The sequence below is a fragment of the Galendromus occidentalis genome, unplaced genomic scaffold (assembly GCF_000255335.2).
Source record: "Galendromus occidentalis unplaced genomic scaffold, Mocc_1.1 scf7180000077495, whole genome shotgun sequence".
Lineage (NCBI taxonomy): Eukaryota > Metazoa > Arthropoda > Arachnida > Mesostigmata > Phytoseiidae > Galendromus > Galendromus occidentalis.
The window spans coordinates 548,857-563,308 of NW_003805483.1; the positions used below are offsets into that span (position 1 = coordinate 548,857).

A 14,452-nucleotide genomic window follows, 5' to 3' on the forward strand; every position below is an offset into this window, starting at 1 on the left:
TGAATAAATATTTTTTGTTCGAGCCGAGGCTCAACCACGGCGATCGCACTTGTCATTCATACGCTGTCGGTTACGCAATGGACTTCAATCTTCCTCTTCAGAGCAGAGCCACGTTCCGCATTGTAGTTTGAAAGGAAATAACCCTCTTCAACAGCCGCCACTATTTCGGGAGTTCTCGATCGGAATAGACAAACTTCGAATCTAGACGTCCGCTCGCTCGTTCCCACAGCCGAACGGTCAGCCTTATCATGGAGCACTGGTATTGCTACCGTCGACGACACTTTGAGTGTTTGTCTCAAATCTTCCAGGAGCTCGTCATTCGCAGCTGATGACCTCGCCAAGAAAGCAACACATGAAGCATCCGCGCATGGCAGAAGTTTCATGGAAAGCGCGATGAAGTTCCTGGGCTTTCTGGGCTGATGAGTTCCTGGGCTGATGAAGCTACCCATCTAGATTCTTTGACTTTTATCATGATTCTGCTCCTGATGCACTGACGCTTGACCATTCGTTCGCGACTTCTCCAGAAGCGCATGATTCGTCGGATGTAGTCATCAAGGGGTAGGTATGAACTCCCTATCCCGCATTCAACTTGAGCAGCGGAAGTATCCGATGTTGTCCACGGAGAAAAGGAGCGAGTCCGGCGAAGTACTGAGGGGCTCCCCCTCTTTCTCAAGGGGAATCACTGCTTTTTAGGAGCCTGTTCGCAACCGCTTTTGCAAGAAAGACATTTCACTTCAAATATAGATGAGCACTTGAGCTGTAACATCACCGCCAGCGATTTGCAGCAATCCGCTGAAGGACCGGAATCTGTAGTCCCTCACGATATTTGCGATTTCGTCCTTTCGTATGTATTCACCAAGATCGATGCGAACGCGACCGAAAGCTGGAGATTGAAATAAATAGGCTGAACACTACTCGAAGCTCACTTGGGAGCCGAGACATATATTTTGCCCTCAGGGATCGTTAAGCTGACAGTCCGGAGTATTCAATCGAGATGGAATGCCAGATACGTACCCGACGTCGTCTGGATATTGGGGGCGTGACACTCTTTCCACCCAAGGTCTGATTGTTAAGGGGAATCCCTCGTTTTTTTTCGCAGATGTCAGTTACGCAACACGAGCTGGAAGAGGGGTCTTGGGTCTTGAGCGGGCTCTTCGGCGCGAGAAGCACTTTCGCTTCCCAGACGCCGAAGTCGACGCTTCGACCGCTGTTCCGGACGACACAGTGAGTTCCGGTAGAAAGGCAACAGAGACCAGGCAACCGCTCGAGTTGTGTGCACTCCGCCGGTTTCCTCGCTCCCTGGGACATATCCGAAAACATCTGATAGTGTGGGTTTCATATTCTTCGTGTCCCCCTCGAGTTTCAAGGTCCGAATTCGACGACTCGAGTCGGTTACGCTAAATCAAGCCCGGGTAAGTCTGGACAAGATTCAGTCGGAATACTCATATGGAAACGCTCCCGAACGCCCGAGGAACTCCTGGAATGGGACTGCGGACGGAATCGCTCGGAGGGGCCGCGCGCTTCTCTTGGACCTCGTGGATTCCACCCCGCGATCCCAGAACAGCGGACTGGCCGTTCATCGGGAACCTTCCGTTCGTGCTCATGTTGACGCTCGGTTACTGTTACATCGTTAAGGTGAGTAGTGCAGTATAGCACTCCTTGCAGATAACGATCTCAGATGACCCATCTTTCATCATCTTATCACGGATCTGAATGCAGGTTGCCGGACCCCGATGGATGGCCGACCGACCCGCTTTCAATGTCAAGCCCCTGGTTCAGCTATACAATATCAGCATGGTTCTCTTCAATCTGGCTTTCATGATACAGTTCCTAAGGCACAGCTACCTTGGCGGAGGCTATAATATTTTCTGTCAAGGTCAGTGAGGATGTGGGCGTGCCGAACTTATATATTTAAACTCGAGTCACGGGGCAATTATTAATCGGGGAATACTCGATTGCCGAGTGTGCGAAACTTTTCTTTCGATGGAGCGAAGAGTCAATCGTCGTGACTAGGTTTTTGAAAGAAGAGGATTTTTCGGAAATGCTAGTGATCATGCTGCATCAGTCGAATGTTGCAAACATGGCTTCTTGTTTGGGTCGAACTTTGACTCGGGGCGAAGTGACATTTCGACGAATACAATAGATCTGACGAATCGTTACATCTGCTCCTTCCGGGAGCGCAGCAAGTCGAACAGTTGAATGAAGAACCGTCGTTTTTTTTTCGACAAGTTTATGTACGCCTGTAGAAAAGACGAGTGTCTCGCCGGGGGTTTCACGCGGCTCGCTGTCAGTCGGCAGCGCGCTTGGCCGCGACCACGGCCACGGTCGACATCGGCTATTGGGCAACTCGGCCCCGGAAGAAATGCTGCGGACACACGTTCTGAGCCGTGGCTGGAGCTGCTGCTTAGTTGCGATCCATGAGAACTTGATCTTCGAAAGTAACTCGGGGGAATTCTCGGGCTTGGGTTGTGAGGCAATGTGATGCTGATTATAACAATATAGTGTATAATTATAATTATTATTTACATCTATATCTTCCTCCGTTCGGACGGCGAGGATGACCCAATAAAGATTTCCTCCAGAGGTCCAGCAGCATGACTCCGCGGAGGTTCTCCACTCTCCACCACCGCGGACTTGAATCCGTGGAGTTTGAATTCAATGGAAGCTCCAAAATCACTAGAAATTGGAAATTCAGATCCGAACGAGCGTCCTCGTGCCTAATAATTTATTGTCTTTCACTCCGCAGGGATGACGCATTCGACCGACGAGAACTCGATGAAAGTACTGAGTCTTTGCTATTGGTATTTCTGGGTCCGCGTGGGCGACTTCCTTGATACTCTCTTCTTCCTCCTTCACAAGAAGTTTTCACACATCACAACTCTGCACTACACCCATCACGCTCTCGTGGTCTGGTCTGGTTGGCTCTGGCTCACCTACGGGGCGGACGGCCAGACATTGCTCGGATTGATCGTGAACTCCGGTATCCACGTCGTCATGTACACTTACTACTTCTTGGCTGCACTCGGTCCGCACATGCAACCCTACCTCTGGTGGAAGAAGTACATCACCAAAGCCCAGATCACCCAGTTCGTCTTCCTGATGATCCATATCCTCATCCCCCTCGTATACGACTGCGGTTATCCCAAGGGAATGATCTACCTGGCTTTCTCGCAGGGAGCGTTGGGCCTGACCCTTTTCATCAACTTCTACATCCAATCATACATCAAGAAGGAGCCCAGGAAGGAGGTCCGAGATAATGAGGCGAAACCCATCGATTGCCAACCCGATAAGACAGTCGATGAGGCAGATCATCGAAAATCTAAGAGAGCCTGAATCCAAATCTCGAGTGAAACTAGTCCGGATTTCAATCCTATCGCCATAGTCCTTATCCGTCTTGCACAAGCCCCGTCGTTGACGTTTATCGTTGCGTGTGGCAAACTGAGACTTCGTTCGGTGGGGGTTGTGCTTTCATGTTATCGTGATGTCCTAGTGGTACGAGCTAAGAGCTACATACGTAAAGTCTGAGTGTGGAAGGAAAGCTCCTAATTCATGTCTGCCCCAGTGAGGGGAGCAGGGGAAAAGCTCAGCGCGGATTGATCCATACTGACCCGGATCGATTCGTACCACTCCGGATCGGATGATCCGAACCGCAGAAATCTACAGAATTCCGAAATAAACGCGACCTTCATGGTTTTGATGTCTTCATCATTTATCGTCACATTTATCGTCAATAGATATCATACTTCATGCATCTATAATCTCATTTCTCGTTCATGAGTGGGTAGATAACAACACATTCTAGACCGCGTCTTGCATCATTCGACAGTTGAGGTTATTCTTTTTCTCATCACACATATATGAATTCCCCGATTCTCATCCTCATCCTCCGATGTTTAGCTCTTCAACTACGAGCATTTCGTTAGACCCAAAACTGTCCCCTCGGGACCTCTAATCAGTGAGTTGAATCTCGAAGCTCTCCCGAGCTGAAGAGGGGAATTGTTCCTGGTTCCTCGGGATTTCGAAATCCTGAGCCCTCTCTTCTCGCGCCCCAAATGATGCGCAGCCGTCAAGACTGAACAGTTCGAATGAGTTACACCCGGAGCGGTCTCCATTGGCTCTCTCTTCTCTAATTTTTCGAGGGAGGTTATATTAGAGGGGAGCAGCTAAAATCAGGGTGGGCCTGGTTACGAACGGAACATTTCGGAATAAGGGATTTCAAGATATTGGGATTGGCAGAAGCGAGCTTGCTACTCTGATTCCGTCACGCCAGTTTAGCCCAGTTGACTAAGAAGCGAAAGCTGACTCCTGAAACGTCTCTCCTAGCCAGGACGACTGTCCTGCCTCACATTGGGGTATCTGTGGCGATTCATGTATGCGCATCATAGATTCTATTTCGCCGCAATAAAATTCCCTACCTCGTGGATGCTTTCGTCCGAGGACGACCTGGATGACAGCTAAGATTACTCAGAGTTTTCTCACTGGGTTCGCGTCTGCTGACTCCGAGTCCTCTCGGTGTAGCGACTTCACCTCAATAGGCAGATTTCCAGCACTAGATTCTGATTTGGTTCTCTCCGCCGTTAATGACTCGGGAGTTTGCTCAGATTGTCACTTGTTCCTTCTGCGTTCGAATAATAGAGTTTCCGCTAATCTGCTAAGCACACCTGTCACTTGAATCCGCTCGAGTGAGGAGGGGAACAGTTTTGTCCTTTACAGCCAAGGCTCATGGAATCAAATTCCGGGTAGGTCCGAACTTCATTTGGTTCACGATAGTCCCTCACAGGAAAGGTGAGGAGCCCTTGAATGATTATTCGCTACACCTTTACGTTCGATAGAATCTCACACTTGTCTCTCCTGTCGGTGGTTCCAAAGGTTCTGAGCTTGGTCTCAACGGAGTCTCATTCGGTACAGACATGAAGAGACCTCAGCCCAAGATTCCGCGACGTCGACCGAGAGCTCCGCAAACTCTAGTGCCGCCCCGCTGGCGCCGGTTTGGAGGTCTCGGTCAAGTTCAAGTTGGCCTCGGGTAAACGCTGGGCTATGAAACTCATTTGGACGACCACGCAAGCCCCAACGATTGTATAGTTCTGAGGGAGCGAATTCCGAAATTTTCGGCTGACACTCCGGAAAATCAGGATAGTTGCGACACCCTGGGGTAACAATACTTGGCAGAGTTTGGGACGCAGTATTCCTCGAAGTGTCCGCCAAGTAATCAGATCGCCGCACGCTTCAACGACTTTAGTCTCCATCGAAGTCTTGGTAGTGGTGCGCCGGCTGAACAGTGGTTGTCTGATGGTATCGTTTTCTGTTTGCGTAATCGTTCCCTTCGTAATTCAACTGGGATGAAGTGAATTGGCCCCCGGGATGCGGAGGAGACACAACCACCTGCTCTTGAGAAATCGCTTGCCGTCTGAAATTTATAGATCAATGATTTCATATCCTCCAAGCGTGAGTTTGGGAAACGAACGAGTTTAGGAAGGGAATGGAGGAGCTCCTCGATAGGACGGCGTGGGAGGGGAAGCTTTATTTAATTCGAACTGAGCTCACCCGATACATTTGAAGAACGAATTCTTCGCCGCTGAATGGAGGCTCCATTCCGATATACCGCTGTGACTCTGGGGCTTGTTTTTGTTTATGTAAACGTACAATATGGCAATAGCAGCGATCGAGAGACTGGAATACCGCCATTCCACTAGGAACATAATCGTCACCTTGAGTACCGCCTGGGAAAGTTGGCAAATCGTCAATGAGATGATTCGGCTCCTGGCAGGCTGGGAGGTCTGTGAACTCGATAGGAACCGAGATTGCTCGGTTTCGATCTCAGAGAATGCACTCACCCCTAAAAGCGCGACCCATTTGTTGAAGAGACGGAAATACCACGTGTCAGGCTTCCTCGCCACTTCTGTTAGAGGGATCCGAGCGACTGTAATTCGTATAAATTAAATTTGGCTTTAAATGACGGCGACTCTTCCCTGCCGGCTGCGATCGATCCCGAGCGTTGAATAGGAAAAGGGTTCGAGCTGAAGGTCCACGATGGGGAAATCAACCATGGGCACCTCTTCGCTCGTTCTATATGGGGATACTAGCATGAGTCCCATAAGTCTATCTTCTGGCTGACATGGGTCTTATGAGCTCCAGATCTGACTCTAGAAGGATATCGCTCCATAAATACGCCCGCATGATCATAACCACGACCAGGCGGGGACCGTAAATAATTTATAGCAATTCTCCGTTGAAGCGATCGTCGTAGTACTCCGCCAGAGCGCGAATGACTGACTATGGAGATGGATCTCGTCCGGTTGGGAGCCTCAAGAGAAATAGGAAGATGGAGTTTCATTCCTTGCCCTCTGAGATTGATCAGCGTCGACTTTGACGAGAGACCATGAATTCTAGATTATCAAGAGTACGAGTATCCAGCAGACTTATGACCTCGTCTTTGATCTGCGAGCAAGACCCCTATCGGAGTCCCGCGCCTCATATGCCCCTGAATAGTCAGCTCCCCGCATAATTTAATTGAAGCAATAATTATCATCCGTGTATCTCACCCTTGGTTTCTTGTCTGATTAGAGCCGAGGCCTCATCTTGAGCCGAACGGAGTGAGGAATGTCCCGGGGACGTCAAAGGAGATGACGAGCTCGATGAAGCTCTCGATCTAGTACGCACGACGGTGACCCGCTCTGGGAAAAGTCGCTCCAAGTCTCCTCCTTGTGGAGCAGTCTGGGAATGCAGAAACATGCTGAGTTTCTCGAGCCATGCGATATCTATCTACATATCCATCGCTCTACCGAGCAGGACAGGGGAAACGTACGACCAACCCAGAACAGCTCTCACTTCCCAATGGAGAATGCGTCACGGGGAGTTTCCGGAAAATTCATGAACGTTCTCGGTGCACGGGCGATTGGTTCATGGAGATAATAAGCGCTCTGGTCGGATAGCCGCTTTTCCAACGACTTCCAGTTGGTTCGAAGCAATTGGCCGCGAATCGAAAGACATGCGAACACTTTCTAATATTGAGTTCCGCTTGGAGTTAGTGATTCTGAACACTTGTGAAGGCACAGCCGGCGGTGCTCCCCCAGGACAGGTTCTCTGAGGCCCGAAGCCTTGACCCGCCCACGCGCTCGTGCGCCTGTCTCCTCACCCTTTTTCATAAGGTCAACTCACACAGCGGCTTACCGTTTCAGCTTGCGGAGCTCCGTATTGATGAGTGGGGCTTCCGGTCATTGGCGTGGCTACCTCGGCTGCATATTGTCGGTTCGATGGAACCACGGGATGCTGGTCGAACTTTTCCCGTCGCTCCTTCTGAAATATTGAATGACTGGGTTCAGGATCCAATCCACGGCGTACTCTTCAGAAACCCGACCCTCCCAATTCGTATACGACCTAAGTCGGCGGTCGATTAGTATTCGTTGCCCGCTCGGATGATTTAATCTCGCGATAGATTGGGACAAGTCTGCCGCTTCATTGTGTTCAGGGAGCATTCATGAAGATTCGTTCTTGTGCTCCATGTAATCTGCGGTTAGCCCAGGGAGAAAATGTCTCCTCCAATAGCGTCTGACTGAGCCAGATCAGCATAATGGACTAGGGCCATAAAGCTCTCCCTTGTCGTGCGGGCCGCCGTTGTTAGGATGCCTTTATATGAAGCCAAGAGACCTGCATGGCTTCAGTCAGTGTAGCGACGGAGCGTGCCTCGGGATTGCGCGTTTTTGGGAGGATTCTTTAATTACGTTAAATTGTTGACTTCGCGGCTGACTGAGCGCTATATAGAGCTGCCGAGACTCTCGTGATGGCCGACGCGCTCCGCGCTCGACGTTCGCCTCCTCGGAGCAGGTATTATCGGAGAAAGAATCTCCGAGTAATAATCAAGGCTAGAAAAGATACGCACCTGAATTTTGTACGTGACCGCCATATTGAAGTATGCGTACTCGACTGATGCATACGTGATGAGGAAGGGAATGGTGACTATGGGAGCCAGTTGATTGAAGTTTCCCGCCAGAACGAAAGCTAGTGTCACCGCCGAAAATAGAAGCATCGCCGACACGGGCACTTTGTTCGGTCCCTTCTGCAAAATCGACAGCATCATTAGGGTCTGCATTCATGACGCTCACAGTGATGAGGATGAATGCTCTGCTGTCGAGCGATTTACCCCTTCCGAGAGAAACGGCGATCCCGGAAGAATTCCATCGATGGCCATTCGTTGAAGAATTCTCGGAGTTGCATAGAGGGAACCGAGACTAGACGACATCGACGATATGTAGAGCCCGGTCAGGAGTAAAAAACTTACGGCCGAAACCTGCGGTGGAAGATGCGGACACCGAATGTTGAGGAGAGCGTTTCCTGGGTCGGACGGCCCATCGCTTCCGGATTGAGGAATTACTCGACCCGGCAATCGCGAAGTTTGAGGGAAGTACTCACCTTCTCTGCTATCATGTAGTCGTTTTGGAGCGCCCATCTCTCACAAGTAGCACCGAGGCCGAGAATAAATGCCACATAGATGAGAACACTGGTGCCGATCGCGCTGAACGTCCCTGTCGGGATGTTTTTCGCTGGTTGCAGGAGATCTGAGCTCATATTGATCCCTGCGCAGACTCCCGTCATCGCCGGGAAGAAAAGCCCGAAAATTGTGAACCAGTTCTGTCCGTCCATGTAAGAGGCGTTCAGGTTGTTGACGAAAACCGTCGCGTTCAAACCAGTCACGCCGGATTCTGCGAAGGGATCCTAGCATGATTTCGGTCGCGTGGGGATACATTCGACACGAACGGAAGGAGGACTAAGGGACGCGGGTGAAATTAAGTTAAGAAAGAAGCTGAGAACGATCATTGGAGAACTTTTTCTCGTCCTTGCCTGGAGCTTTCTTGACGAAGATCCCGACGCCGAAGTCCGATAAGGCCAACAGTAGAACAACAAGGAGAACGAATTGGATCCGAACGACCCATTTGACTCCAGCGAGATTGATTCCTTGGGGAAAGGAGAAGAGATAATACATTGGAGTCTTAGTCTCATCCGAATTAGCGGGAGACAATGGGCTTATCCTCATTGATCCGTTCAATGATTCTGTCGTGTTCTCTCTGTTTGTAGTCCGGCCCCGCCAGGAGCCGCTCAATGTTTTCGCACGTACAATACGAAGGCATGTGCTAGGAGCCCCGATACGACTTGATTGACCGGAAAAATCTAATTGTCGCAGAAGCTCAGAAGATGCAGCCGCCACATTGAATATTCCTGCGCTTTCATGGGACGATTCACGCCGCTGCGCTGGCTGCCCTGACATTCCGCTGGTGAATATTCAGCCTTTCACAGAAATCTCATCATGCTGATACTGTTTACATATCGGTTGCGTCCATTACTGATAAAACTACCGAGAACTTACCCAGGACACACATGAGGGAGACGACAGCGATTGCTTTCTGAATGTAATCGTCTTTGAAGTTGAGTAGTAGTCCCATCGATTCCGCAAACGCCATTAAATGCAGAGCACAACTCACGGCCTGAAACGAGGAGCAAAATCGGAAAATCCCTCCCATCATGCTGCACATCTGGATTCCCTCGAGCCTAGGGGCTCGTCGACATGGGGAAACGATCCCCTAGACTTCCACTTTGCACCACCGTAAAGTCCTCAGAAATTCATTGAGTTCCCAGATTATCTTCTGCTGCGGTCGACACATTCGTGGAACTTCTTGATGTAGTGCATTGGGAGCGGGGACCTCCGCCTCCGCACAAACATTCTCCCCAGAGTTGGCTCGTTCCAGCTTCCGGCCACCGAGTAAGCTCTTACGGGCCGCGAACTCATATGGGTCGCGTTATCCAGAGTGACGCATTCGAGGCGACCTTCTGAATCTGGTCCGTTCTCGTCGCAAAGCCTCCGCGGCCCCTCGCGGCGCCTCTCGCACCAGGGAACTCTCGCGGGAAGCTGAACATGGGAGCTGAGAATTCGATCTCATAGGATGACTGTGTCATGACCTCAACTGCGGCGACAGACAGGGATTGGAACCCCGAATAGCACCGATCTCTACACAGAATTTCGCACAGCTTCCAATGACGGTCTCGACGTTGAGCTCCTTATTATCCTTATCATCACCTTTATGACAACTTAACCTGACCGATTGGACGTAGCGACTCTCAAAAATGTTTGCGACGACCACGCTGACGTGGTACATTACGAAATCTCACTGCTGTCAATTCGACAAGCGACTTTCTCATCTTGGTCGGCCTCGTTTTCAGGCTACAGCCGAAGCTTGTCCCTCCGACTATACTTAGTGGAAGTTCCGTGCTCAGCGCAGAGGCGCCAAATGTGAGCGAGGTCACTCGCGCTGAGATCGGGAGCAGACAGGGAAAGTACTGAAGCCAATACCTTGCTTGAGAAGACCGCAACGCGAGTCAGGGTCGTAGCCGCCCCCTCCCCCAGCAGGGATGATTGCGCATATTCCAAGCTATTCTGGCAGTATATCGGTGGAGAGACGATGAATGAATATCCGTCGAGTTGAATCCGGCATTTCATATCTAAGGCTCCTAAGAATCTCCACTTCTCCAATTGCTCCTCTACCTTGATTACTGCCTCATACCAGGCCAGCCAGAGAATGCCGACGGATGCCAGCGTATCAATCGAACGAGGAGAAGTCAGCTTTCCGTTCGGCACCCTAGATTCTCCGGTACTGAGCGGAGTGTTCTTTTATCAGCGTGATTTTTCGCTACGTGTTTATATTTTTACAAATATTTTCCCGGAGGGAACTTCAACTCGCAGTTTCGAATGAAACGCCCTCGGAATTGGAAAATTGAAAGTTGATCCCGCTCGGGGGCAGACTGTCTGAGGCTCGAGCTGGTGGCTAACAATTACCACTATGGAGTCAGCAGACTCCGATCTCAGATCCTACGCTCTGGGGTAAACAGTCACGGTACTCTATGTGGCCTTGGACAGCTTTCAACGAATTCTGCCGGAAAGGGCTTTCGAGTATGACGCCCCCCAACAAGAGGTGATCGGCACCCTCGACACCACTCGATGCTTCCCAGTTTTTCCGAAGCAGGGAAGGACTCAGGTACTCGGTCGGCATCTTTCGGCGAATCGACATGTTGATCGCTCCGTCAGAGCGGGAGGTTCCAGCTGGTTGAGGCAAACAACCTAACTTTAAGTTGTCCCACGAGGAAATCGCCAGGGAGCAGAATCATCGGATTGATAAGGCTCGACGCGATATCATGGCGCTCATCCGGGGAAGCTCGGAGCATCTCATAGAATTTGAGACTCGTTGCGTCGCATGCATCTCGAGTATCTCCGAATGAGAATAGACGAATGTCCCTGTCCCTCGTGTCCGAATGTAGGATCCAGAGAGGCTATTTTTCAATCATAAGCAACCAAGAGCCGATCCGAGAAATAGGGCGAGACCGCGTTGAGAGAGGTTCAGAACAGCTCAAAGGGAGTTCCGGCTCAAATTCTCAGGAGGAAAAGTAGTTCTAGTGACCTTCAGGTCTCCCGACACGATTGAGTCTGCGAATCAGAATCTGCTCTTTATCCGACGGCTGTTTTCCGCGACTAAGCTCCGTACCGGCTTTCTGCTCTCGCGATGATTGTGAGAAATGTTAACAAAGGAGCCAGAGGCGCTGCGGCCCTCGTTGCGCTTCCAACCTCAATCCCCTCTCTCCACGGCGCATTCTTCACCCGAGCTCATTCAAACAGGTTCCCTGATCTTCACAAAGCTTCCTCCGCCTGCGTCAGAGTTTCAAGCCTCCCGGAGCCCAAAGGATACGACTCGCTCCGCATCCAAGCCTGCCAAACAACGTGAAGTCGATGCTCGATAATGATGAACAAAAACCATGTCCTTTCACAGTAACGGAAATCATTAGAACGAAGTCTTTGAGGTATACATATGACTTGGACATCCGGCCGATGCGAAATGATCGTTCCGCAGCGATTCCGGTGAGATTTATATTTCTCCCAGAATCTCCCAGCAAAAATATATCCAGTCGGAGCAACCAAATCTTCATGCATCGTAATGAAGAAGCTACATAGGTATACACATACCTGGCCGAAACAATACACAACAGACACGGCGCCCCCGAGTCGAGCGCCGAGAATGTGACTCAAAATGTCGTGAACTCCTCCAGTGTCGATGTGGCATCTCTGAGTGATCCCAACTCCAGCTACCAGAGCGATGCAGCAAACCATGGCAGTTATTCCCACGATCAGCAGCGATTGCTCAATGCCGGCATTTCCCTGTGGGAGCTCGAATATTTGTACTGATCCTCATGTCTGCAGATCCTCGTTCTTGCCTTCGATTATTTTTACCGGAAATTTAAGAAACTCAAACTCACAACAATCCATCCTGCCCTGAGAAAAACAATAGCTCCCACTAAGTGAATCAGACAGGTGGTGAATACTCCATCCCATGTGCCGAAGAATATGGGTTGGGTCGGGAACAGATTGGCGAGCCACCACGCATGATCCTTCGCTTCTCCCTGGAAAAGATGTCCGGCATGAATTCTCACCAATCACGAGGCTCACCGTCCCAGTCTTCCCGCGTCTGCGCATAACAATCCGCTGATTCTTCGATCCATTCTCCCAATATTCGATGCAGCATGGCTCTGCCGCCCGGATGCGGAGGAGCGTATCCACATTGATCTGTGGTATAGACACCTTTCTCCGGCACGGCGAGTATCGGGCGCATAGGTGAGCTACTCCCGACCTTCTCTTTGTTCAAGCCGCATCGCGTCCCCCCTTCACGTGGACTCTCCGCTCGGTCAGTGAGCGTCCACTGAGGATGACAGACAGATGACGATCGAATATTGAGACTAGTCGATTCTAGGTACTCACGTTTTCTTCGTTGAATAGCTCGTTGTGTCCGGGTATGTCGGGCTCCAAGACTTTCTTGGCGACGTCCCCTTGGACAGCGGGAGCCGTATTGTCGGCTTCGACCGCTTGGTAGCCCCCGCTCGTTGAAGTTCCTGCCATGGCCAGTCCGACGCGACAACGCCGTCAGTTCCAGACTTTGATGCGGACTTTGGACATCGGAATTCAATAGTTATTGGTCGGTCGTCCTTCCAACGAGCAATTATCCTCGAACATGACTCTTATTAGAATTACTTCTAGTATTTCTGCTCTTATTAGAGACCCTGTCGGAGCGATGGGTTAGGCTATTGCTCATGGAGAGCCTCACGTTCTGGCGAGCCGAGGGACCCGCTACAGTGTCCATTGAGAATTTCGTTCGTTCCCCAGGCAGAATTTCTGCTCTTCGAAGACCACTCGTGCCTTCGACGTTCGGGCGTCTGAGGTCGATGAGAGCGGAGCTCCCGAGTGAGCTAGGCTCATGGAAGATCTCCCGATCTCCAACATTCGGAAGTCACCGAGATCTCGTAACCTATTCATCGTCACACGAATCGACCCACTACCAATTTCCTAGGGGTCGGCTCGGATTTTCATGGCATGAGAATCTGTCTTCGACCCAGAGAAAATCTGCCTCGACTTCAACGGAACACTCTGAATTATCAGATCACATCTTCCGTAGAGGTCTGAGATTGAAGGGAGATCCGTCACGGAGGAGAGAGCAATCCCACTCGACTCCGAGATTGGCTTCCGAGTGTAAACAGGGATAAAACTTCCCTCTCCGCCAGGTCCCCCGGCTCCGGGAAAAACCTACGAGCTCGCGGATGGAAACTTCCAGCGAATCTGCCATAGGACAATGTATTCTCGGAAATGCACCTCGTTTCCGGCCTTTCTTGAGATGACGCACTCAAAGTCGACTACGATAAATTATTATTCTACCCGGAAAGAATAGCCATCAGATTCGCAGCTGGAAACCATCTACCGCGGGATGTGGCAGCTGCGGTGTGCTGAGACTTCCCACGCCAAGCACCAGCTGTTATATGAGGAACGGCGGAATCGTTATTGGGGCTGTAGACGATTAGTACTCGCAAAACAGGCCAGTACCATACTCTTTCCTTTAACTAACCGCAGTCTCATATCAACTCGTCCCACACAGAGTCCCTCGACCATCGGATTGATTACCACATCGACGACGGTTCCCCCGGAATCGTTTATCCACTGGAACTCGTGGATGGGTCTTTCGATCCCTCTCCGTGAGATGTACTCATGGGAACAGGTCGAGACTTCAACTCCAGCCGCACAGAGCCCAGAGCCTTCAAGTGCTCAACCCACTCAGCCTGGGTCTTTAATCTCATATCATGAATACAGAGTGGTGCATACGACAATGATCGCGGCTGGAATCCGGTGAAATTGGCTCTGATGAAGGACGTTCATGTGAGTGAGTAGTACTAGGAGAAAAGACAAAACTGCTCAACAGGGAATTGAATCCCTCCCTTCTCCGTGCGGAGAGTTTGAACTTTCCAGGCTTCGATTTCTCTTTGGGATGAAATTCTGCAATGAAATCCGATCTCGGACTGGGACGAAGAGCAGGTCCGTGTCGGGCGCCAAACTATATTCGAATGAGGATCCGATCATTTTGCTTCGGAAGAT

At 50.6% G+C, this 14,452-nt stretch overlaps 2 protein-coding genes across 2 annotated transcripts; one reads left to right on the plus strand and one right to left on the minus strand.

The window, feature by feature from the left end:
* Positions 1-1,482: 1,482 nt before the first annotated feature.
* LOC108864620 (elongation of very long chain fatty acids protein AAEL008004) lies at positions 1,483-3,404 on the plus strand. The gene is made up of 3 exons (XM_018640645.1): positions 1,483-1,635; positions 1,720-1,876; positions 2,747-3,404. The coding sequence occupies exons 1-3, from the start codon at positions 1,483-1,485 to the stop codon at positions 3,331-3,333; spliced, it is 897 nt and encodes a 298-aa protein (XP_018496161.1). The 3' UTR covers positions 3,334-3,404.
* Positions 3,405-4,794: 1,390 nt separating this feature from the next.
* On the minus strand, positions 4,795-12,931 carry LOC100907757 (solute carrier family 12 member 8). The gene is made up of 13 exons (XM_018640646.1): positions 12,794-12,931; positions 12,295-12,426; positions 12,005-12,196; positions 9,362-9,479; positions 8,839-8,952; positions 8,410-8,699; positions 8,141-8,287; positions 7,880-8,056; positions 7,171-7,296; positions 6,543-6,714; positions 5,835-5,920; positions 5,545-5,720; positions 4,795-5,407 (listed from the first exon to the last, which is right to left on the minus strand). The coding sequence occupies exons 1-13, from the start codon at positions 12,929-12,931 to the stop codon at positions 5,236-5,238; spliced, it is 2,040 nt and encodes a 679-aa protein (XP_018496162.1). The 3' UTR covers positions 4,795-5,235.
* Between the last annotated feature and the right edge of the window lie 1,521 nt (positions 12,932-14,452).